We start from the raw sequence: 25,052 nt of genomic DNA on the forward strand, positions 1-25,052 counted from the left end.
GTGAGGCCACATTTAGAATACTGCGTCCAGTTCCTGGACTCCTCAGTTCAAAAAACACAGGGATCTCCTGGAAACAGTCCAGTGGAAAGCCACAAAGGTGATCAAGGGCCCAGAGCATTTCATATGAGTAAAGGCTGAGTAACCTTAGTCTGATCAGCCTAGGGAAAAGAAAACCAAGGGGGACCTGATAAACGTTTATAAATATCTAAAGGGAGGTAGGACGCAAATGGTTAAGTCTAGACCCACCTCAGTGGTGTGTAACAATAGGACAAAGAGTAATGGCCTAAAACTTGAGCATACGAAGTTCTGTACATGCAGAACAACTTCTAGACAGTAAGGGTAAGAGAGCACTGGAACAAGTTGCCCAGGGAGACTGCGGAGTCTTCTTCTATGGAGATATTCGAGACCCATCAGGATGCCTACCTGTGTGACCTACTGCAGGGGGATCTGCTTTAACAGAGGGGTTGATCTCAATGACCTCCTGAGGTCCTTCCAGCCCCTGAAATTCTGTGATTCATACATGCGCGTACACTCAGAACCCCTGAAGTATCTAAATCTCCAGAATATACACTATAAGACAAGTCACTTTTGAGAAAGTACACAATAATGAAGCACAGTTAACAGCAAAAAGCATGATTTATAAGATCACCAAACTACAATAGGCCCCGATCAACAAGCAGGTTTAGGGAGACCTACTACTTAAAAGATGTTTCAAAACACAGAAAGCATTTTCTAAGTCCAAGAGACATAAAAACATCAAAGGAAAAAGAAATTACACTCACTTTTCTGATGTAAACACGGCTGTTCCTTTGGAAAGAAGATCCAATAAAGACAGAAACACAGATGTTCTGGATTGCAAATGTCATGAAATCTATTTTGCTTTGAGAAATACTGAGAGGCAACCATTTGCAGCAGTAAAGTATCTGATAGAAGTCCAAAAAGAATGATTCATCTCGCATCAAATGTTTGGCCTTGCTGGCCTCAAGAGAAGGCTAACACTGTGTCAAGCAGCTGAGAACTGCCACTACTGGTGCTATTCGTTAACACACTTGTTGTGCCAGCTTGAGAAGAGTAGAAGTCCTTAAAAGCTTTCAGTGTCCACAGAGAATAAGCTACAGACAAAACAGTTCCAAAACAACTTTTACTGCCTCCATGACAGCATTATCAAGAAGTAACAAACATGCCTAGAGCAAAAAAAATAAAATACAAACTCACTACTTAAAGCTTTTAGATTAAAAAGCTCAAAATAAACTCTTTTACAAACAAAGATCAAAATTCACTGTTCTGTGTAACTTTGTTTATTCTGTTGGAACATCAGCATTTTAAAGAAAACACAAAACATCTGCTTTTGATCAATAAAGCATTCGTTTAATAAACTCCTTAGCCACATTTCCCAACTCTTCCTCCCACCCTAAAATTTTAGTTCACACTTCAGCAGCAGATGACAAATCCATGGTGTACAACAGAAGTTTTAAAATCTGTACTCTTAAACTAAGAGCATCAAGGGCTAGTACTTGACAAAATTATCTAAACTCTGATGTGCCCATGCAAAAAAAGCAGATTTTTATATACAGTCCCTATTTTCTTATAAATTTAAATATTTTACAAAAACGCATTTTCAAAATGTATAAAGTTCAGTGAACACCCCAAATGTATCTTAAAATAAAATGTTATCTGATTTCAAGGGTTATTTCAACAATGAAGTCTAAATTGCACCAGAGAAAAGGCACTTGTGCTGTGTGATGTCTTGAGCAAACATACGTTAAGTTTACAATACAGTAATACAGTGTCTTTTTGAATTCATGCAGTTGTCTCTGAGCATCAAACATCATTAAAGCAGCCAGAAGAGATCATGAGTAAACTTGATTCCACAGTAGTGAAAAATGTTTTCTATCACTAGGTCGAACGTACAGCATTGTGCTCCAGCTCTGACTCTAGAATCAAACGCTACAGAAAAAAATTGCTGTTATTCACAAGGGAATTCAAACTACATTTCATTTTCTCATAAGTTACAAAAAGAAGTATGTCATTTAATTATGAAACTAAAACACCACTGAACATCTCTGTGTTCAAGTAGTGTGTGCCAATGAAAGTCTGTATTTAAAAATGAGCTAGGGGCTAGTTATTCAAGGAGCAGTGCATTGTATTTCCAATTTCCACTTCACTGTTGAGATAGAAGCGCAGATCTATTTGCCTTCATCTTCTCCAGCCTTTTCATTAAGTGGCTGTTGGTCATCTCCATCTCTTCTATCTTATCCAGTGCTGCTCTTAACTATAAAATGAAAGCAGAAGTTACCACCACTATATTTAACTGGACTTACTGCTGTTTTTAAGCCTTGACAAAGAAAATAAAATCATAAATACAGCTATTAAACTTTTTACAAAAGCGCTGTGTGAGTTAAGGCGTGGTATTTGAAGAGTAGCCATATCATTACTGCAGCCAGATGAACAAGAATTCAACAGCTAACATAATAAAGGGGAAGCACTTTGAACATGAAACTCTGTCATCACCAAGCAACAATCCCATTACATGCTATCGAAAGGCAAGGTCCTCTCCACCACTGTCATTAATTGATGGAGTCAAATGCCCATGGGTAGCAGGCATCACACAAGTCATGCAGTAGTTCCAAGGCAAACGTTCTTTCCAGCTCCTTGTGAAATGTGTGATGGAAACTCCCTAGGTTGATACTTGATTATGGGAGGATTGGCTCCTCCATAATATTTACGGAAATATTAGTTTAAGATATATAAGTTACCACATTTAGAAGAAAATATAACTTCAGATCCTCTCTTTCAAGGTCAATACTGCATTGAATGGTATTTAGTACTACTTTCATGTGCTACTGTTGTCCTCCAAATGCAGCACTGAGAGTTAGAGACCTTCTGATAACACTAGAAAGCTGCAACAGAAGACTACTAAAAGAGAGAGCCTGGACACAAAAGGCAGAGTAGTTCAAGACAGAAAGCTCAAGACAAGGGAATCAAGTTAATTACCTCTCGCAGAAGTTTCCTCTTTTCAGCTTTGAGTTCATCTTCCACTTTTTCTGCATTTTCTGCTGCATTTTTATACCTTGCAACCTGTCCTTCCAGCCGTCCAATCTGTAAATCCAAACAAGACAGAAGGAATGATTACCCAAGCTGTTCCACTCAGAGCTTACCTACCACCAGCTCTTCCATTTCCAAAAGGACACTAACACAAGGCAACCTGAGCATCTTACCACCACATTACTTATCTATACCAGTTTACCTACACTTTGCTGATATGCTAAAAATCCCTGAATTTCTAAGAGTGCATCCCACAAACAAATACAACCTTCTTACAATTAAGCGAACATAAATTGATTTTCTTAAAATGCTAGCTTCAGTCCCTCTTTACATTCTGCTGTACACTCATATCTTAATAAATTAACTCCTTTTTCTTTTATGATTAGACTACGCATGGCTATTTTCTCTCAGGAAATAGAAGAAAATACAAATTTAGCATTGTTCTGTGCAAACTAAAGAACAAGTAGTAAATCAAATTAAGAAATATCTTTTCATAGTTTTCTCAAAAAAAAAAAAAAAAAGTACTGTAAAAGTTTGCAGAAAACAAGCAATGATATAAATAAATCTGAAGAAAGATGCACTTACATTTTGTTCCAAGGTGGTTATATCTTGTTCAGCTTTTGAAAGTCTAAACTTGTATTCGCTAATTTGTCTGTTGGCATCTCCTAGAAAAAAAATGACACAAATACTACTCAAAATAGTTCTCTATACCGTTAGTATTCCTTTGAATTAAAATTCATTAAAAAGACCATTTTATTTATATTCAGGTACGTGTCAACCTGTTAAATGAGTAAAATATTCAGCTAAGGAAATAATTCATTTGGAATGGAAAGCAGCCTAACACTTCTAGGAAGCAACACTCTATTTTGTTCTATATTTTAGTAACTTTTCATATGTTGCTTTAGGGAATGGTGAAGTCTTTTTAAAAAGGTTTTGTATCAAACAAAATAATCAGAACATATTAACAAAATAATTCAGCTAAAATTCTAAAAGCTAAAAACTGCATTTGTTCAAGTACTGGCACCCATCCTAGGCAAGACTGCCAGCTGAGAATCAACTAATCACGTACCAATATATATTTTTTGAAGTTATTACACAGTGACAAATTTCCTGCAAGGAGTGAAAAAATATGACATCATATATGCTCAATGACAGATCTATTCACAATACTACTACTGCATTACAACACAGGAAAAGGTAGTCAGCTTCATCTCCCCAGTAAGAAAGTTTTGAACAGTAACCATATACGTACTCTGCATTTCAATTAGCTGCAAGTCAGAACCATTCTCTAAGCCTACTATATCTGGATTCATGCCATCACTTTTAGAGTATTTCTGTCTTTCTTCTTCCAATTGCATCTTCAGTTTTCTAACCTGAAATACAAGTTCCATTTTGTGAAAAATGCAAATTCAGTAGTAGTACAGCTAAACATACAGTGAGGCCAAGTAGTACTGAGATGCCACTTGCTGAGACAATTCTGTCAGTGGAAGTAGCAGAGCCATGCAGGAGAAGCAGGGAAGCCATTCCCAGACATCTGCCTTTGCAGTCCTTTCCCCACTGTTGCTAGGTGAGTGCTCTCTGCATGTCATCCTTGCAATGGAAATTGCAAAATCTCCATTCAGGATATAAATCAAATCTTTTAATTGATTTTTATACCTATATGGCTATAATTTTTCATACTTTAATGCACATAAAATGTAGATATATTCTCAGCAAAAACAGATATTGACAACATCATTTTGTATTTTTTTTACATTTATGATATGTTCAACTACAAGCACAGAGACTAGTATTCTTAACAAATATGGACAAATATGTTAACAGATATAGCTCACTCAATGTATGTTTTCTTGAGCTCTCTTCTCAATATTGAAACTGCATTGGAACACAGTTACTTTGGTAATAGTAACCTTTTGTTTAAGTAACTGAAGTGAGTAAAGAAATAGTACACTACTATCACTCAGCAAATTCACAAAAAGACTCCTGAGCTTCCAAATATTATGTTTTACTTAATTAAATGTTTCTGGATAAGACCAAAAAGAAACTTACACGCACTAAACAATTTTTGTTTTAACATTATTTTTTTTTTCTTTCTGTAGTGCCAGAAACAGAGTGAGCAGCAAATTAGATGTCAGTTACTGAAATGAGGGCTCTTTAACAACCAAGATCCAGGCCACACTGATAAAGACACTAGTGAGAGAAGCTGATCATTCCTGGCAGAGATTTAGGTTAGATTTTAGGAGGAATTCTTTCTCTCAGAGAGTGGTGATGTCTGGAACAGCTTGCCCAGAGAAGTTGTGGATGCCCCATCCTTGGAGACATTCAAGGCAAGGCTAGATACAGCTCTGGGCACCCTGCTCAAGTGTGGTTGGTGACCCTGCCCACAGCAGGGGGGTCAAAACTAGATCTTTTAGTTCCTTTTCAACCCAGGCCATTCCATGACTCTATCCTGTACAAGGAAACACAAAAGGTGTATTTCTGAAAATAGCAGGTTGTTTTACCTGAGACAACAACTCTTCCTTTTCTCCAGCTAATTTTCGTAGCCGGACATCTAAAACAAGAGAATGCAATTAGAAAGCATGACTCTTTAAGTAAGGATCTATTTCTCGTAATTTTTGTTTTCAAAGCAAAACACTCTTCAAACAAAGCTAATAACACTAAGAGGACAAAACCTTGATATATCTCCTAGCAGTAACAATGGTTTTCAGTTAATAGCAGAAAAATGAAAAAAATACTTAATTGTTTAGTGTATAACAGCTCTAGAAGAAAGAGCTCTGAGTTTAGTAATTCTTCAGTGTAAATTAACCAAGACATCAAGTGAAGACTGGTTTTCAATAATAAAACACAGTTTTGTTTCAATGTATAGAGCAGACATTTGCAATGTGTTTTTTCCTAGTTGCATACTTTCCTCCTTGTCTAATTATTCTTAAAGATTGCTACCTCTTCAGGTAATGCAACAGGCTTGCAGAAAGGATACATTTATAGAAAGTTTTATAGTTTCTGCTCTCAAACCACAGAAAAATATTTGGGAAAGGTTCCACATGAATTCTTCAAAATCTAAAATAAGTTAGGAGGTCAGTAATAGCTTTTAAATACCCTGTCAGATAATGATATTTAATGATTACAACAGATTAAAAGGAAATTACAGCTTTTACAGTAACAAAGCATCACAACATGTATTTCACAACAGAAACATATCAAGTCCAGTCTCTATCTAAACAACACTTTAATAATTATATATCACATGCAAACATAATGCAAGTATATAGAGAAATTTATCTGCATGTTAACTTTCCTGTGTTTTAGAGGGTACTGAGTATGCACAGATTAACTTGTTTAAAAACAACTTAAAAGGTCTGGAAGAAAAAAATCTTATCTTTATCACTATTTCATTGCTTTTAAAACTTGTGGATTTCTTTTTCCTTACAAATATAATGAAAATCTGCACTTGCTTTACGCTAGTAAAGGCACAAATACAGTTCTCTATAAAAACTGATTATATATGCATACCCTCTGCACCACGTGGAAAAATAGATTATTCCAAAAGAATATACTTTTAGGCAAGTCTTAGATATTTTCCAATAATAGTAAAACAGAAATTGGACCCAAAAAACACCAAAGCACATACTATTTTTTTTTAAATGAAAAGATGCAACGTCTGCTTACTCAGTGTGAGTAAAGAAATAAATCACAATCTTAAAAACAGTGTAATAATGTACTCAGAAACCTCACAGTTTCATGGCATACATCAATAAAATATACTGCTGGAACAAAAAGCAAGACTTCATAAAGCCTTCTTATTTTTGGATATTTTTACCAAGTGGTCCTTCTCCTGCAGATTCCAAGACTTGAGCAGCTTCCTGTGATACAACTGTTATTGCACCAACTGCTGGGTCATGGTTTATGTCACCATTTGGTGTGCCATCTGGAATTATAACTAATCCATGTTTCTGAAAATACAAAAGAAAATTTGGTACTCATACAAGACCACTGCTAAAAATATAACAGTTCAGAACATTTTTGAAAAAGTTTCTTGAAGAAATTGAGACAGTTACAATGAAACACTGCATTTGAACTGCCCCAAGGTCACCTATCCAGACTGCACAAGATCAGTAACCATTCTTTCGCCTTTTCATTGACCTAGATTTCATGCCCCATCTTGGATTTCTGATACTGTAAAGTAGCTACTACCAACATACCTCTCCTCTCTTCATTGTTTCCTTCAGGTCAGCCAACTCCTCTCTGAGCTCATCTCGCTCTTTCTTAATGCAGTCAAAGTAATTTTTCTGTCTTTCTAGGGCCTGGGTTCAGGCAGATAGCAAGAAAAAGAATGGCATAGAGAAAAAGATGATAGATAGCAGAAAGATTTTTCTAAAAATAAATACAAAAAGCTTAATAAAAGAAATAAAAAGGGGTATTTTATGTATGTAAAATGTATCTATATCTAACATCTAATAGTTACATTTTGCAAGTCACACAGGTAGCTTCCTTGCCATGTTTCTCAGGACAAATTATTCCCCAAAGGGTGCTTAATAAATTCTGTAATAGAAATAATTTAGAATATTCTATTTTTTGATAGACTTTGATAAACTAAACACCAAAAGAATAAGTCATTCTTCTTAACATGGCCAGATACAAAATTTGCTGCAACTCAGTTGTCAAAGATCTTAAAACATCACACTCATTGAGATAATTTCTCTTAACTTCTACAGGGTATGGAAGTAGAATTCTTACCTCATTGAACCACTGCACATATTAAGTCTGACATGCACCCAAAGGTCTAGGTTATTTGTACTAAGCACCTTTCATTATAAGCAAAGTAATCACTTACAGAAAAGCAGAAACAAGTACTAGCAGTTCTACTCCAGCACGAGAAAGGATCACAGCTAAAAGCACAACATAGGGACATAGATGGGTCTGCCTACCTAACTAAACTGCATCTCTGTTACTTGGCAATTAATCAGACATTTTCGCTTGACTGGGCGGGATCCCAGTATTCCATTCAAGCTCAATATTGCATGCATTACAAATAATCCTGACTACACAGCAACTGCAAAAACATGCACAACTTTTCCCAAGAAAGTTATTTAACTAAACTCTGCATCATGCATTTAGGAAGGAATAATAACAAGAAAGAAATGAAGGTGAATACCACTGTATTGTTTGTTGTTTGTAATTGCTCCACATGACAATTGCCATATGCTGAACTTCAATAATTAGTATGAAACATTTAAAATATAGAATTTATGAGATATCCTTTCATTTCCAGACCCATGCTATATCTGTGTAACATCATCAGTAGTGTTTCATGTTCCAATTAAAGATGACTTTACCATTTTTGAAGCAGAGAGGGTGGGGGGCTTTTATGTTCACCCATATGGAAGGGTGAACACAGAGGTCTAAAGCCACATTGCAGAAGCAGAACCTGAGTCCCTGGCAGTGCCCTGTGATGCTGCTGGCCTTGCTAGAACAAGCTTTCTATCCTCCCCCAACACATAAAAGTGCCAGAAATCAGGAAACTGTTATAACTGCGTACACCTCTACTTATGGAGAGATTAATAATAACTACTCAAAACTGAAAAATCTTGGTAAAACTGCTAGTTTTCATATGCTTGAGGATTATGATTTGACACAGATTTTACACTAGATCTTATACTACTGCAATTCTTCTCTTGGGAAAATTAAAATAATGATAATACATTTAGGCCAACTGAACTCTGCAAGCACATTTTAACATACCAATATGACTGAAACCTGACTGTAGGTATTTGTCTGTGGTGCTACTTATTAAACATTCCAAAAACCTTCATGAAATCTATACCAAACTCAAGACACACCATTATTAATTTCAAACTGGTCACACACATACTAGACTAAAACAGCAGTATATTTTGATAATGAGCTAACCTGAAAGTTTTGTTCAACGTCCTCAAATTGACCACATTTAAAACAAAGTACAACAAAAGATTTTGATTGCTTTGTGAAAACAGGATAATATAAGGAGGCATGTGTAAAACAAGTCATGCCATCTTAGTTCTGCTTGCCTCTTTCTTCCTCTGAGGTACCATCAGTCTTGCATAGAATTAAAACCTACTTCTAAAATGTAAGCCAAACTACCCCCTCTGCAAAGCTTCAGAAATTCAGAAGCTGGAATAGCGTAGAATTAGCAAGACGATTCAGTATTGGGGAGAAAGACAAAAACTGTGGGCTAAAAAAAAATGTAAATTTTTTTCCCCCTCATAGTACCTAAGACAGTGGCATTATTACATTTCAGCAACTAGGAAATTTTAAGTTTGAAATGAGAACACAAACTGCAAGAAAAATCCTATAGCTTTTGACTTTGTGACTGTATATAGGAACTAAAGGAAAAAAAAAATTGTCACGATAGCTTTTAGTTCTTCAAACATTAGATAGACAATAGCTTCTGCATTAACTGTGGTGAGGTATTCAAAAGAAAAAAAACAGAAACTGAGACAGTCTGGTACAGAGGCAATGAAGAGTAAACATGGAAGAAACAACAGTTAACTCAAAGATAAAAAAAAATGTTCCTGGAGAAAATTCAGGAAAAAAAAATTCAAAGTTGAAACACTGTTTTTATGATGGAAGAGAGTTGCAGTATGGTTTGAAGGAACGAAACAAAAATGACATGAAGAAAGAGTTTTTTGTGGTTTTTTTTTTAATATTTTTTTTTTTCAAACAGACATGGACACTGCAAGCTAAAGATAAGTTTTCACACTGACTTGAGCTCCAACAAATACATTAATATTCAAAGAAACCTGAATAAGTCAAAACCCTAGTGTAAAATTAGTTTGATAGAAACATCCCTGAAGTTATTAAAAGGCACTTCTCTTCTGAAGACTATCCACAGTTGACTCCTTACCAGTAGGCAATTTACTTGCAGTCCAGAACAGCCACAAATTCAGGGCCATGTAATTGGGGTCAGCCTGAATCTGAAGCAGCTCTTCCAGTCTGACTGCCCAGAAGCAAAGAAGACAAACCCTCCCTGAGCTATAGTAGCTGCGTAATAAATACATGACTGTTCTTGCTGTACCACCTTTCTTGTTACACAGCAACCCCAGACATGCTCCTCAAAAGAGCTGATACAGCCAATGTTTCAAATTCAATTCTCAGTTCCAAGAGTTAGTAACAGTCAGCCTGGTTCAGTACTGTATTCAAAGTAAAGCCCTACAAGAATCAGGAGCACAGTATGGAAATGTGCATGTGTGGCACACGGAAATTCAACCTAAGTCTGTATGCATATCTTAGCACTAGGTATGCTACATGCAAGCTTAACAAGTATTCACTGAGATTTCTCTGCATTTTAAGCATTAGCACCTGCAGCTCCCTGGGTTTTCCACTATTCTGAATTTTGGAAAGCAGACAATATTAAAATCCACTGATTCTTAGGCAAACTGCTAAGATGGCAATAAAGGCAGCAGAACAATTTTTATATCTGTTAAGGATAAAGAAACAGTTACTTTTGCTAGTCTTGACAGCAAGTTAAAAACGTTGTGTAAAAAAACATTATGCATGACAGTTCATTCCATATTTTATTTGTATTAGTATTATTCACCATTATGTAAGAAAAGAAAATGAAGTTAATTTTCCTTTCTCAGATGAGATGACTGCAATACATTTTAGATATTTAAATCAGGAGCGGCCTTCATTTCTTTGGAGTACACAACATTCCTTGGGAAGAGGAGGGGAATTAGTCTACTTCTAAAATTAAAAAGACACTTTTGCCCCCATATTTGTTTCCTACCCCTATTTTTTTATCTTTCCAATTAATTGTCTCCTGGAGATCAAACACCTCTTTGGTTATGCAATCTATATTCAGCTGCATGCGTTGATTCTCCTGTAGTAAGCAGTATAAGGGAAGAATAAAAGAGGAAAGACAGGTAAGAAATGAGGAAAAAATCCCCCCCCCCCAAAAACACATTTGAATGGGTAAAGGAAATAAAGCAGTAAAAGACAAACAGAGTATGAACATGAAGTTAAAGAAAAAGGGTGACTAAGTATAGCATAATATTTTTTGTTTGAGTTCATGCAAAAGAACTAAATTTTACTCCATTATTTCACGTAAAGGGCAGGATTTTGTACAGCTAGCACTACTGCTCTTCAGTAACAGCTCCCATTGCAGTCTGGGGATAACAAACCCTCTTTAGATGAACAATTACAATGTGGCAGCTCCCAGATACCAGTACTGTTTGGAAGTGAATGTTCCATCCCACCTGCTAGCTTCCCCTAACCCCTCTCCAGATACACACACTCTATCTAGAACTGTTATCATTCTGTTATCTAGAAACAATCTTGTTTATGGGGTAAGACCTGAGAGGAACCACATAATAAAATGTATTAGGAAGGTTACTGCAACAGAACAAATTTTAATTATGTAAGATAGTACTTATGCAAGAAACTTTGATAGATTTTTAGCCTGCACTTGTATTCAATAAATTTGTCTACCATTGGTGGCAAAATAAATACTTCATTAATCAAATATAAAGCTACCTTATAGCCAATAAATTTAAAAGAGGGTGTTTGCAAGATACTAACCATTAACAAAAAAAAAAATTAAAAAAATCTATAACTGCTCAGGAGAGTATTACGTATATAATACCTTTTCCATGTAATCTGCTTTCAAAGCATTGCAACATTAGGCAAAAACAGTAAGACATATCTGTTTTAATAGAGGAGCTGCAATATCCAATACTGTTGAGCAAAGACATTCAGAAATATAGTAAATGCACAGGACATGACAAAAAGAAAAGATGAACTAATGCAGAAGATTCATTATCAGCCGATACTTTAAATTTAGTTGACAAGGACACAATAGAATTATATCTACGTATTTATAGCTATTTTAGGAACTAGTTACATTAAGCTGACAAAAAGCACTGAAGTGCTTTTTACACAATTCTCTTGACAAGTGGTTTTATCAGTATAGAAAACTCTTCTGAAAGCATAAAAAAGAATGTCTGAATCCAGCATCAAGGAACTGAAGTATACTTGCTGGCTGCTTTCAGGTATTTTAATCACAATATTTCAAGTGTAGCACAAAAGAAAAAAAAAGCAACATAGTTATGGCCCAGTAACAGGTTGACCAATGTAGCTATATTTATGCTTGACTGGAAAGCAAGAAATCAAGCAAACTACTGAAAACTTCAGTGTCTGATGGTCACAAAAATCAGAAATAGCTGAAATTGACATTTAAGGGAAAAGCAAAGAGGAATAATTTGTACTATCCACCCTTCAGAACTTCTGAATGTGTGAAGAGATTCTGGTTCAATCTCTGATTCAAGCAACATCTCTGTCCTCAGAAGAAAGTAAAAGAACATGGAATATTCATGTGACAATCATGTTTATCACACAAACAAAGAATTTTCTAATATGTAACATACTTGAAAATATTTTGGGGTACTTTTAACTTTATAAGCTAAGAGGCTCATAGCTAAAATTCTATCCTCTAAAACAAGATAAATTCTTTATTAAAAACGGGAATTGGTTTAGCTAATTTTGCGTGTGATGACTGTTCAAATCTTGCACTGATTTTATTTGTAGAAGCTCTATCATGCATAGTTATCATACATCAACATACCTCTATCAGTTCATCTCTCTGTCGAAGGCCCTCTTTAAGTTCATCCAGCTTATGCTGCAGAACACTGCACGTGTGTTTCTGTCTTTCCAATTCCTGCATTGAATTAATGATTTTTACTCATTTGTCGTTTCATATGCATCTTAAGTACATTTAAGTTAAAAAAGCTGATCTCAACGTGACATATTATCTGAGAAACTCCTGTAACAACTTAAATTCTAAAAACATAATATCTAAAAACCACAGATTAAGTTTTAGGCAAGTTCCCCAGATTCTTGCTATACAGAAAACTGATTTTAATAAGATATGGAACAGAGTCAAAGGACTCTATAAAGGTTAAGCATAATATTAATGATATCTATGTATTGCTTGAAAAATGCCACACAGATTTTCCAAAAAAAGCATGACCAAATTTGTCCTATTCAGTTCAAATGCAAATGTTGCTTTAGTATTTGGATAGATTTTTCTAAGAAATTCAGGCTTCTTATGAGCTATCTTCTCAAGGGAGGGGGAAGAAAAAGAAAAAACAAGAAAAGAAAATCATCTCAAAAATCATTACCTTTGACTTCTCTTCATATTCCCTATGGTACTCTGCTATTTGCTCTTCTTTCTCCTCAATAACATCCTTCAGAGTATCCACTTGATACACCAAGTTGTTTTTCTCATTGTCTAGTTGAGCATTGGAAACCATAGCTTTCTTGTACTTCTCTTCAACTTCAGCTAGCGAATCCTATAAGTAGCAGGAAGGGTTAAATTTGTCTTTTTGATTAACTGCTTTAATAATAAAAATGGAAGTTTTAACTGCTACACAATCAAACTCTGTAACTATTTTTGTTTCTAATTTATTATTGTATAACATCTTTATGGATATATAGATCAATTCCTACTATTCAGGTTATGTTATAGAAAGCAACAGATAATTATCATGACACAAGTATGAAAATTATAGGGTAGTATTCCGCCTGGCATTTAATGCATTGCAAACTTCATAACTTATAGGAACAAAGTATTAGCACTATATTATTTATTACATATTCAGTGCATGCACAGGAAAACACTTCAGAATGCAGCAACAAATCTGAAAGAACTCAGACAAATGACTATAAATGTTTACAGAAAAATCTCTCAGAGTAGCTTGAATTTTACTCTCATTTAAGAAAGGCTTTATAATCTAGATTCAAAGTTTAAAGGTAGACATCTTTTCAGTAATTATGATTATTTCTGCTTAAATTGCATTATCTTCCTACCTTTAATGTGTAGAATAAATAAAATTTCCTAAGAAATATCAAGTCATGCGTAGGTATCTTAACATCTATGCTTAATTATTTATGTTATAATAAGCCTTCATTTTCAGGAAGTGAAAGTGCATGTTCTCTCTTTTATTCTATCATGATTATACACATTTATACTTATAAATTCAATACATTGAATTCTGGACTTCTGTGGTGAAAAATATAGTATTTCAAAAACTCCAGAAGAAATAATTCCCGAGATGTCTAGATAGATTACAGATCAGAATAGACAACACAACATAAGAAGTATTATGAAAGGTACTGTGATCAACCAGGAGACAGAAAATAAGTAGAAAAGAAGATTCTGGATGAGATGCAAGCAAATAATGAAAAATAAAGACTACTTATAAGAGCATTCAGATAATTCAAATTTTAGATTTAAAAACATGACTATGCAATCATGACAAATCCTGTAATAGCTGGCAAAACAAAACACCAAGAAAACAGTAAACCTTTCCCAGAGATTCAAAGAATAAATCCATTTGGAGGAAAAAAGGAAAATAATACGAATGATAAAAGATGAATGACATAGGTCTTCTATATTTAACAGATTTAGCAAAAGCAATAACACAAATGATAAAAAAAATCAATAAAAAAGCCTATTATCAATCATTTCTGTGAGTGCCTTTGAGTGGAATCGTACAGTTGTGCATGTTGGCAGAGGTCCCTGAATGCCATCTGGTCTAAACTCCTAATTAACGATGGGCCAAGATCATGCTGATTAGAGCTCTCTCTAGTTTATTTCAGAATGATCACAAGGGAAGAGGACTGCACAATGTGATGAGATAACTTGTTCTACTATTTGACTACCTTCCTTGTGAAAACTCTTTCTTGAAGTCAAACTGGAATTTCTCTTCTTACAGTGCAACTTTTGTCTGTTGCATCTTGCCCTGCCTCTCTGTCTCTGTATGGAATCTGCTCTGTCTTCTCTATTTCTCCTTAAAGGCAGATGAAAATAGCACTATGACCTCACGTACCAACTTAACAAATCCACATCCCTCTTATTTTATGCCATGTGCTCTAGAACACTAGTCACCTACAAGAACTAAGAAAAAAATAAACAATGATTGTGAAACAAATGCCTAACTGCCTTTAAAATAAATAAATAAATAAAAGGAGACCTGCTTGGAGCTTAAAAGATCAAATTAACATGTAATTAATCAGCAAGTTAATGCAGAAAATCTGCAGTTATGGAAGAGGAATAAACCGATTTTGAGACAGAAGAGTGGCAATTGTTTCCAAGAAAGGAAACAAGCTATGCTTAAGAGTCCCTGACCAATAAAAAAAAAGTGAATCTTACTAAGACATTTTTGGAACTGTTTGTTCTTTTTTTTTTTTTTAAAGGGAAGACTGTCTCACAGAATCATTAATCTTGGAAATGACTGCTAAGAGCACCTGATCCGACCATCAAGCCATCACCTCACAACTATGTCCCTTAGGTGCTCCACCTACCTTTTGGTGGTGGTAGTTTATGAAAGCATGACTTCAGGATATAGCAACAGATGTTCCAGATCAGGTATAAATACTTGTAAGCAAAATGCACCTGTATAGTAGATTATTAACTATCTGACTTAAAAGTGATCAAAACACCTGAGAAGCTTTTGAGATTAAGCCAACTGTATAAGAAAATACTTTTTTCTTTTTGCATTGGAGAAATATTCATTTGTGTATAATTTTTATGCTACGTTCTCCTCTAGCTTAAGTTACCATAGCTCCATTTTCTGCAATTACTGATTTCACAATTATTTTCTTTTTTAACCATCATATTCCCTATGGTACAAGAATTATATGCATTTCCAGTAATATTCCAGTTTTGCAAGAAATAATGAAAATTTGGAAGAGTTTCTGAAACACCTGGATGAGTCAGTAGCATGCCTGAGAATTAAGCAGTAGAAATGCACTGGAATGAACAGATAGATAACCTGTTTCTAAGAAGAAATGCCACTGATAATTCTATCAGCAAAGCCAAAGGGCTGTACAAATAAACCTCTGTAGTTGGAACCAAATGATTTAACAAAGCAGACATCAGGATAGAGCTCCATAAAATGCATAAGAGAAAACCACTGAGGACAAATCCTTTCTAGCTGATGCAGGAGAATACAGAATAAGGCAAACTGAGACATTAAAATGTATGAAAAACTGACTAAATCACAAGTACTCAGATTGTGGTTTATTGTGCTGACACCAAGATTTGTAGCCAAGCAGAAAAAGAAAACTTCCTTGTAGCATGGGGGAACTACAGATATGCAGGTAGTGGAACTAGAGATCACTGCTGAAAAAACTGCTACCCAACTGCTGAAAAAACACAAGAAATAGAAGCAGGAACTCTAGTAGCTCTGTTTAAACAAAACACCAGAGCTTGAGAAGAAGGCAGTATCTTCCTAACTAGAAGGGTTCCTGAAAGAATTTCTCTATATTATTAACTCAGTAATATATACTATTATTAATAATTAAAAATAGTATAAAATTTATTCATTTTAAGTCAAGCATAGGTCAAGATACTACTGTATACTGTACACCTGTGCTCTTCGGCAAATCTAACAGATAATACACAAAAAATTCTGCTTTGTAATGACAGAACAGTTGACTTGACACAATAGTAAACATGCAGAAGTGTTAGTGGAAGACCCACTCCAAAAATACAATGCAAAACAAATATAAATGTAAGGTAAAACAAAGCTTTACTTTTATACAGAGCCATTCATGACCAGATAGAGAACAAATCCTGGACAAGATATTGTAAGCTGCCTGCTTTGTTGTATTTAGTTTCCCTTCAGTGCAGAAGAGAGACCAATCATAACTTAGATTAAGTGCAAATTTAATTGTGGGAAGAATTACAGAAGAAAAACATATTCATTCAAGCAAGCCAAAATACAGACAAATCTCACTGACCTAATACTGAAAATACTTGAATCTATAATTCAAGAGAAATACAACTGGAATTGAAACCACAAGAATCAAATAATTATCTTTTATAATTGCAGTCTACAGATGATCAGAACAAAATTATCTTCCCTGCAAGCAACATGCTTGCCTATGTGCATATCTCTCAAAAGTATTACTTCATTTTTGCTGTATAAAAACATATTCTTCCAGTTTCCAAGAAGCACTAATTAAGTTATTTGTCAGAACTGTATCTTACTTCATCGTTCCCCATCTGATACATAGCAACTATGTTGAATATCTATTTATTTGCTAACAAAGCACTGAAAAAGTATATTAAACCGCTTAAAATCTTTCCTCAAAAGACTCACTAAAATGTGAAAGTTAAAATAATGTTAACGTAAACCAAATAATGATTTTAAATGTACAATGAGATAGTATATCTTAATGTTTTATCCAAATGACAAACTTAATCTGATGCTCTCTATGCATTAAAAGTTAGGTACATGCTTTAAGGAAATTTAAGAACTTGTTAGTAAAGCTTTATTTAGTTAGTGAAACCAGTGATATCTCCATTACCCAAAAATGCCCATACAGAACGCATGCATGGGAGAAGCCCTAATACCTTTAGTTCTTTAAGTCCCTGCATGTATCTCCCCTCTACATCGTGTATCTGGTCCTTAAGATCATAGATATCCTGCAGGACATAGGAATGAACCATTGCATAAGAAGTATGGGGAAATAAATTTTTAGTTGAAAGATTATCAAAATGTTTATATGCATTTCTATCAAATGGCAAAGCCTGCTAGAATTCATACAAATTGTATTTTATTCACAACAACCATTAAAATAAGATTTTGTTTAACACACTGAATCCAAGCTATAAGAATTAAAACAGATCTCAAACAGGATGTAACTATTTCAAATTTGGCATAAACAAATTCTACTATTAAAATAAGCTATCAGCAACATAAACACCGATCAACACAATTACCAAGACAAAAAAACCTGAACATTTTCTCCCCAGTTGAAAATTAAACCTTTACAGCATTTTCTTAATATTACGGAACCAGAAGCAACCAGCATTCCTCCTAATCACAGATTTTAAAGCTAGCTCCAAATCCTTTGATAATGCAGTTTACCCGTAATTCACTGAGGGAGGTATCAGGATCCAATAAACTGCTTGTATCTCCACTTCCTCTCCTAGATGAGTTGCCACTCAGAGGAATTGAATTGCGAGACGATGGCTTAAAGAGGGGAAAACATTGCATCATGTATGACATATTGGTATACTTGATGTTATTATTTATAAATAACTTCATAATTGTAAAATACTTTTCTCTTGTCTTTGCTTTTTCTTATTCTTCTACCAAATGTTTTCCAGAACTTAAGTCACTTCTTGATGAAATGTTGGTTTCTGTTTACAGACATCTGATTTATGAGCTTAAAGAACAGAGGTTATGTGGCAGCATGGAAAAAAAAATAGAAAACATACCAGTTATTTTAACCTTTCAAGTTTATTTCCAATTTTCTGTTCAGAAGATATCCGTAAGGAGGCTGAAAAAGCACTTAAAATTTTCTCTCTCACACAAGATTCAGAATTCTCCAACTGAATCCAACACTTGTGTTTTTAACATCTTAGTCTCTTAAAATAACACCTTTCCTGCTGAGTGTTTTACCCAGAAAATGATTTCTACAAGAAATCAAATACCTCTTAAAAGGCAATTAAAGAATAAAATTATTTCCTTTGGGAATAAGATGCAATGCATTAATTTCGGTAGATGAGATATGTCTAAAAACACTTCTTTGCAAGTTCTTAAAAATTACAAAGATACACTCCACAAAGAAAACATGCATCATTTCTACTTTTGGAAATACTTTAATGTTTTTAAATTGCTGGATGAATACCAACTATCAAAAACTTTCATTTAAAAAGGCTTACCCTTGAAAAAATTTCTGAATGTGATTTTTCACTCTTTTCTTCCAGCTGAAAAAGTAAAGGAAAAGTGGTCACAATACACCTTTTACAACAAACGAATAATGAAGCACTATTCTGTTCAAAGATACTGAAAAATAATTTAGAACAAGAAGTGAAATGAAAAAGAAATATCAGAAGTTAACACAGATCAAAATGTGTGGAAAAAAAATACAGCCTCAAAACATGTTTTTTACCTTAACTGCAAAATTAATGAATGCTTGTAAAGAAAAAGTCAGAAACTTCTTATAAAGTTATCCAAACAGTCATTATTTGGAAAAAAGTGCTGAACAGAAGATCTATTACTTTAAATTCGAACACAGTGGAGACTACAACACTCAGTGGCATAACACAACCATTCATGCAAGTGCACTTCAGACAAACAGTGATACCAGTGCAAAAGTCTAGTTATTAGAATACACATTTGCTACCTCTAACTTTTCAGTAAAACCAGAAGTAACATAATGACAAGAATAGTTCAAGTGAAAACTTTGAAATATTAACTAATATTAATTCTTTTTTTTTTTTTTTTGGACAAGAGCCTGAGCAAAAAGAACTCCACCTTCACATCAACTTTTTATTTCAGAACCTTTGGTAATCAAAATTTACATTGTAGACTTCCGTAGTATCAACATTTCCATGAAATAAAGCAGTGAAATTAAACAAATAATATTAACACACTGATCAATACTTTCTTAAAGTGTGACTTCTTCAAAAGCTTGTTTCTCCAAAATTCCACATTTCGCTCGCAGCCCAATGATAACAAATTTGGGAGTCTGCTATAATCACAGTAAAAACAAATGTTTCTTTATGAGATCTTTTTCTTTCTGCTATGGTTTCTACAGGTTGACAACACATTTCCATGGCAGACTCTATCATCTCCAATGATGCACTGAAATTTTAATTTGTAATATTCGTCACCTCCAGGATGGTAAAAATGAAAGATTAAAATGATCTGAAGTACCATTTGGAAAGATGAAGTCTATGTTTACATTAAGAATAAGTAGTTTTACATAGTCCAAATTAATTCACACAGCAACAACAATAAAAACAACTTGAGAAAATAACAATTGCTCATCTCAACTTTCACACTTTTCCCTCAGAAGAGCAAGCTTCAGTAAAAAAGCTTTATTGCAAGTTATAAAAAGCTAAGATTTAAAATAGATAAATGATTTCTCTATCATATCTTCACCACATTCAGAAACAAATGTAATAGTACAATACAAGTTATCTAGCACTGTAAGACTATTAAATCATCAAAATGTGGAATCACAAAAACAGCAGTTGTAAGGGTACTCTCTTGTAGTCATCTAGTCCAGCCTTTCAACCAAAGCAGAGTTGCTGCCAACATAAATCCAGGTTAGCTTTTATTTATAGGTTCTGTGTGGCTAACGTTCACTAGCTCCTGAGGATGGGGATTCTTCAGTCTTGCTGTAACCTGTCTGAAGGCAATACTAGTCTCCTTGTGGAGCTTCTCCCAGGCTCTATCCCTGAGAAGCTGCATGAAGTTGCAAGATGTACAGATAAGAAGAGTTTGACTTTTACCTAATGAAGCAGTGGCAGGCTGCTAGCAGATCAGGTAGCCTCCCTTTCGCCCAGCTAAACAAGCCTAGTTCTCCCAACCCCTCCTCCTACGGCATATACTAGCCCTGACCACTCAAAGACAAGGTTAGAACAGGAAATTCCCTTTTCTTTCCACTATTAAGCATAACAACTTTAAGTAACAAAGTTTTCTAGAATTAACAACAGCAATTAAAAAAAAAAAAGGCAGCTAGGTTTTTGAAGCTCAGATCAAAGGAATGCCACAGGAAAAACTGTCATCCACATTTTTTCTGCAAGGAGCTCTGTTAACCTAGGACTCAGTGCAAGAGCACAGATGGCAATCAGTTCTCCACAATGGAATCCTTACAAATTCTCACAATGGATTAATGAACTCTAGACCGTGCTAAATTAGCGCACTTAGGTCTGTTTTTGTCATTAAAACAAATATTAGTTCTCTAAAACTCCACAAAGAAAAACTAGATACTACTGACTTCATAAAATAAGCTTCTACAAGAAAAAAAAAATTACATTGAAAAGAGAAGCTTTAGCTTATCACCTATTAAAAAAAAAAGTGAAATGTTAACACTTTACATGCTTCAAGCAACAGGAAAAATCTTCATAAAATAAAGCAGCATGCAAACACAGAATGGTTTTTAAAACTTGATGTACTTGAGACATTTTTAGATACAACACACTATTTAGTTTGAAACAAGCCCCAGTCCTTCAACAGGCCTACTTATTTGACAAAATAACTCAGAGTTCTTTTATAGTATTGACTTATTTGTAGTATGAAAATAAAATTCATGGTTAGTGAGTTTCCTGTATTTGGTACAGTGTAACAACAAGCATTAGACTCACACTATTCAAACCTTGGACATCATCTGCATCAGAAACAATGCTTCCCCTGCGGTTCGAGCGACTGAAATAGTCAGCAGCAGTTTCACTTTGATCAGAAAAATCAGAAGACTTCAAAAAACAAAATAAGGAAGTTGAAAGAAGACTGAAGACTATACAACAGAACAAACAATATTCAAATACGTATATATGTAGTAACAACTTACACTGTCATTACTGCAATTTATTCCTTCATTTTAAGTATAAGTAAAATAATGTAACAGAAATTCAGAAAAGATTAAGTGTGTCTATAGGAATAATTTATGTGCCACACCATTATCAAAGCTTTAGCCATGCATAATTTTTAAGTACTCTTCACATTTACTATTCTAATCATTATCTATTTATGTATTTACTTAAAAGTAAGACCAAATATTTATCGCTGACTCATTTTTCTGTAATCTGAGTAATACAAAAAGTAAAGTTAAATATACAAGAATGGTTTGGTATTAGTAGTGCCAGACAAACTACATAAATTCTTAAAAAAAAAAAAATAAGGTTGCAATTGATAAAAACATGATACAGTCTGAAGTGAAAAAAATAGAAGAATACTTTTGTCTACAAATGTTTTCTTTTCTTTGGATCACAGTCTATCAATCTAATCTGGGCTTTCACTGTCTCAATTTTAAGAATTAAAATAGAATGTAAGCTTCCTCCCTGAAGTCACCTTCAGGTGTCAGACACCTAAAAAGTGAGTGAAAACGTGATAGTATTTCACATCACTTGCAGAAAAGGCAAGATATATCTGAACACATTACAATCACTACAACTATCATAGGAATTCAAGTGAAGTATTTAACAAAATCACATTACATATGTTGAATGTGTTAATGTGAACAACACATTTAGTTTTTAAAGTACTTATATGAAAGAGAATCACAGAATCTTTAGTTTTAAAATATATATCCCCCATTCAATTTTCACCATTTAAAATAATTTGGAACATCTTTGTACTTGATACAAGTAATTGATGTAGCCTCAGCTCATTCTGATTAAAAGATGGTGAGATGCCTTCTGTGCAAATTTGACCAGTAGCAAAAAATAGTCAGCTGACGAACACCTACAGCCACCTTAAAGTAACTAAGGGACCAGAAAGAATTCCAACCACCACTGTGCCACCTGGCTCACAATATTATCGCTCTTCTCTTGCATGGCAATATCAGAGAACATGCAGTTCTATTTCATCATCTGTACATCAAGGAATCAAAAAAATACCTTTACATATAAGTAATTGTAATTTTTATATTCCTATGTTTTATAATTGAGAAAAAAAATGTTTGAATGTTTGTCCATGAATTTGTATATCACAAATGAAAAATCTGTTCTGTGAGGAAAAGTGAAGAAACTATGCTTATAATTAAAGCACTTTAAAAACGAATCAAACCTTAAAATGAGATAAAATGAATGACTTCATACAAGCTTAAAATACAGCTATTTAGGCATAATTTTTTTCAAATGGAATAAAGATTTTTTTCTTTTATTAAGAGGAAAACAGTCAAGCCAGAAGGCTGAAAAAACTAAATATGGTTTACATTAAACAAATAAATAATAAAAGTAATAATAGTTTAAAAAACTCCTATGGTATTCAACAATTATTATGGGTCTAACATATTTATTCTGTCAATTAGAAGTCAAATAAAAGGCACAATAATGGATCGAAATATTGAGTTTTTGAATAAAACTCAGTATTATACATCTTAATGGTGGCCAAAAGGACGAAAAAAAAATTGTTCAGGTGCTCCTCAAAAAATTACCCTGGTTTTTGACTTCAATAAAGATTTAATTCATTACTGCTATCTTCATAAAATATATCTTCAAAAGCCTCATAGGAAAACTCACGAATCTTATCTCTGAATCCTCTCTCAGAAGGTAGTCAGTAATGTAACTAGTAAAGTGGCAGGCACACATGCATGTTTTCCCTAACTGGTTTTTCAGATGAGGAGCATCTGAAAAAAAAAAACACCACATTTGTATGTTTTTCAGTGTTGTTTTTTACTCTGATTTCATGTTCTCTTCTATTTTCCCTTTCAATTTCCCACAACTACTGAGTTGATTTCCATCTAAACATCCAAATGAAATAAAATATTAACAATAGAAAGAATACATGAAGTGGTGACTAAGCTACAAGTAAGATTTTTGTTTTGTCTATTGACTTTATATCCTTTTCAGAATTATTTCATTCAATTTTTTCAACTTTGAGCTCTATTGACTTCACAAGTATACCCTGGCATTAATGGTATCACATATACACATATACTGTGAACAGATACATAAAACCCTAAATATATCACAGAATCATAGAATCATAAGGGCTGGAAGGGACCTCAAGAGATAATCGAGTCCAACCCCCCTGCCAAAGCAGCTTCCCTACACCAGATCGCACAGGTAGGCGTCCAGGCGGGACTTGAATATCTCCAGAGAAGGAGACTCCACAACCCCCCTGTGCAGCCTGTGCCGCCTGTGCCAGTGCTCCATCACCCTCACCATAAAGAAGTTCATGCGCACATTCGTGCGGAACCTCCTGTGCTGCAGTTTCTGTCCGTTCCCCCTTGTCCTGTCTCCACACACTTCTGAAAAGAGTCTGGCCTCACTACTTTGTCCCAAACAGCTCAGTTATAATATATACATATATATGTGTATGTATGTACATATATATGTATATAATATATACCTATTATACACATATAAGAAATTACACTCAATCTCCAGAAAGGGAGAAAGGGAGAAAATGATTAGTACATTCACAATCCAAAAGACTTCAGAGATGGATGGCAGTACCTCTTTGAGTTTCAGAATCCTTTAAAGAAAAAAGACACTTTTTCCTAAACCCTTTACAAATTACTCTGAGGTCTACTGTAGCAGAAAATCAAACAGTTTCTGACAAATCTTTTTTGTTTTTTCCTTTCCAACATTGTTAAGAACACCTAAGAAATGAAAACGCGACTGAGTACTTCAGTTCAATCTACACAAAATGCTGACGTACTTTTATTGGGTGGCATGAGAGATGAGCAGTTGCACCAGTAAAAGAGACATTTGTTCAGGGTCAGAAAGATGAACTACTAAAAATCACTTTGCAGCACAAAATATCATCTCTGGAACAGTTTCAGCACAATACACAGGAACAAATTCATGAAATTTTTAAGCACCAGTCACTAGAAAAGTGAGCCAATTATTTTAACTGCATGATATAATAAAGTTGACATTAGTCCTCTTCCCCACAGAGGAAGACTTCTACCATTTGCCTGCTCCAGCTTAGACATAAGGTGGTAACTCAACAAAGCAATGTACTTCAGCACTTAGTTCTTTCCCAGTTCTGTGCAAATATTTGAGAGAGATGCTTAGAATAGGAAATTCCTTACTGCTTCTTTACTGCCAGAAGCTCACACCCTGGTAAAAAATTAGACCTCTGATAAACAGATATTTTTTAATAAAAAACTAAAAATCCAATTTATGTGTTCATCACAGTAAAAATATTCATAGCAGTTGTGTGTTAGTATCAAAGCATTCAGCAAAACATGCCAAGGAACGCTCACCACAGGACTACTTCGAATTGAGCTTGCTCTTGAAGAATGCCAACTGTACTCAGATGGCTAAAGAAAAGTTTTGAAGATTTTCTTAATTTCCATTGATTCTTTTGTCTCCAGAAAGCAAAGATTTTGAAGGAAGCAATCAAAAATCTTTAACACTTACAGCGCAAGAACTATATGAGCTACGTAATCCATCACCAGACAAAGATGCCTGAGAAACAGAGGGAATTAAATGACATTTATATTCAGACTCAGAAAAAACTGTCACACACTCACACACTGAAACAAACACACTGAGAAAT

The 25,052-nt window shown here is 34.4% G+C and overlaps 1 protein-coding gene across 15 annotated transcripts in view; it reads right to left on the reverse strand.

Annotated features, from left to right (window-relative positions):
- Positions 1-1,250: 1,250 nt before the first annotated feature.
- The window catches only part of LRRFIP2 (LRR binding FLII interacting protein 2), a 50,608-nt gene continuing 26,806 nt past the window's right edge, over positions 1,251-25,052 (reverse strand). For 2 of the 15 annotated variants that reach the window (XM_065752719.1, XM_065752718.1), the window contains exons 10-25: positions 24,914-24,961; positions 24,757-24,813; positions 21,188-21,295; positions 18,755-18,799; positions 17,955-18,059; positions 17,438-17,509; positions 13,197-13,367; positions 12,641-12,733; positions 10,808-10,900; positions 7,245-7,346; positions 6,863-6,995; positions 5,547-5,596; positions 4,298-4,418; positions 3,631-3,710; positions 2,995-3,099; positions 1,252-2,272 (exon numbers count right to left, since the gene is read on the reverse strand). In XM_065752719.1, coding sequence (XP_065608791.1) covers positions 2,162-2,272; positions 2,995-3,099; positions 3,631-3,710; positions 4,298-4,418; positions 5,547-5,596; positions 6,863-6,995; positions 7,245-7,346; positions 10,808-10,900; positions 12,641-12,733; positions 13,197-13,367; positions 17,438-17,509; positions 17,955-18,059; positions 18,755-18,799; positions 21,188-21,295; positions 24,757-24,813; positions 24,914-24,961 — 1,494 coding nt within the window. In that variant the 3' untranslated portion in view covers positions 1,252-2,161. Of the gene's footprint in view, positions 2,273-2,994; positions 3,100-3,630; positions 3,711-4,297; positions 4,419-5,546; positions 5,597-6,862; positions 6,996-7,244; positions 7,347-10,807; positions 10,901-12,640; positions 12,734-13,196; positions 13,368-17,437; positions 17,510-17,954; positions 18,060-18,754; positions 18,800-21,187; positions 21,296-24,756; positions 24,814-24,913; positions 24,962-25,052 lie in introns of all 15 variants that reach the window. The other 13 variants (XM_065752717.1, XM_065752725.1, XM_065752721.1 and 10 more) reach the window with 13 other exon arrangements.

The sequence above is a fragment of the Cyrtonyx montezumae genome, unplaced genomic scaffold, assembly GCF_038088225.1.
Source record: "Cyrtonyx montezumae isolate F1298 unplaced genomic scaffold, pur_monq_1.0 scaffold_8, whole genome shotgun sequence".
Taxonomy (NCBI): domain Eukaryota; kingdom Metazoa; phylum Chordata; class Aves; order Galliformes; family Odontophoridae; genus Cyrtonyx; species Cyrtonyx montezumae.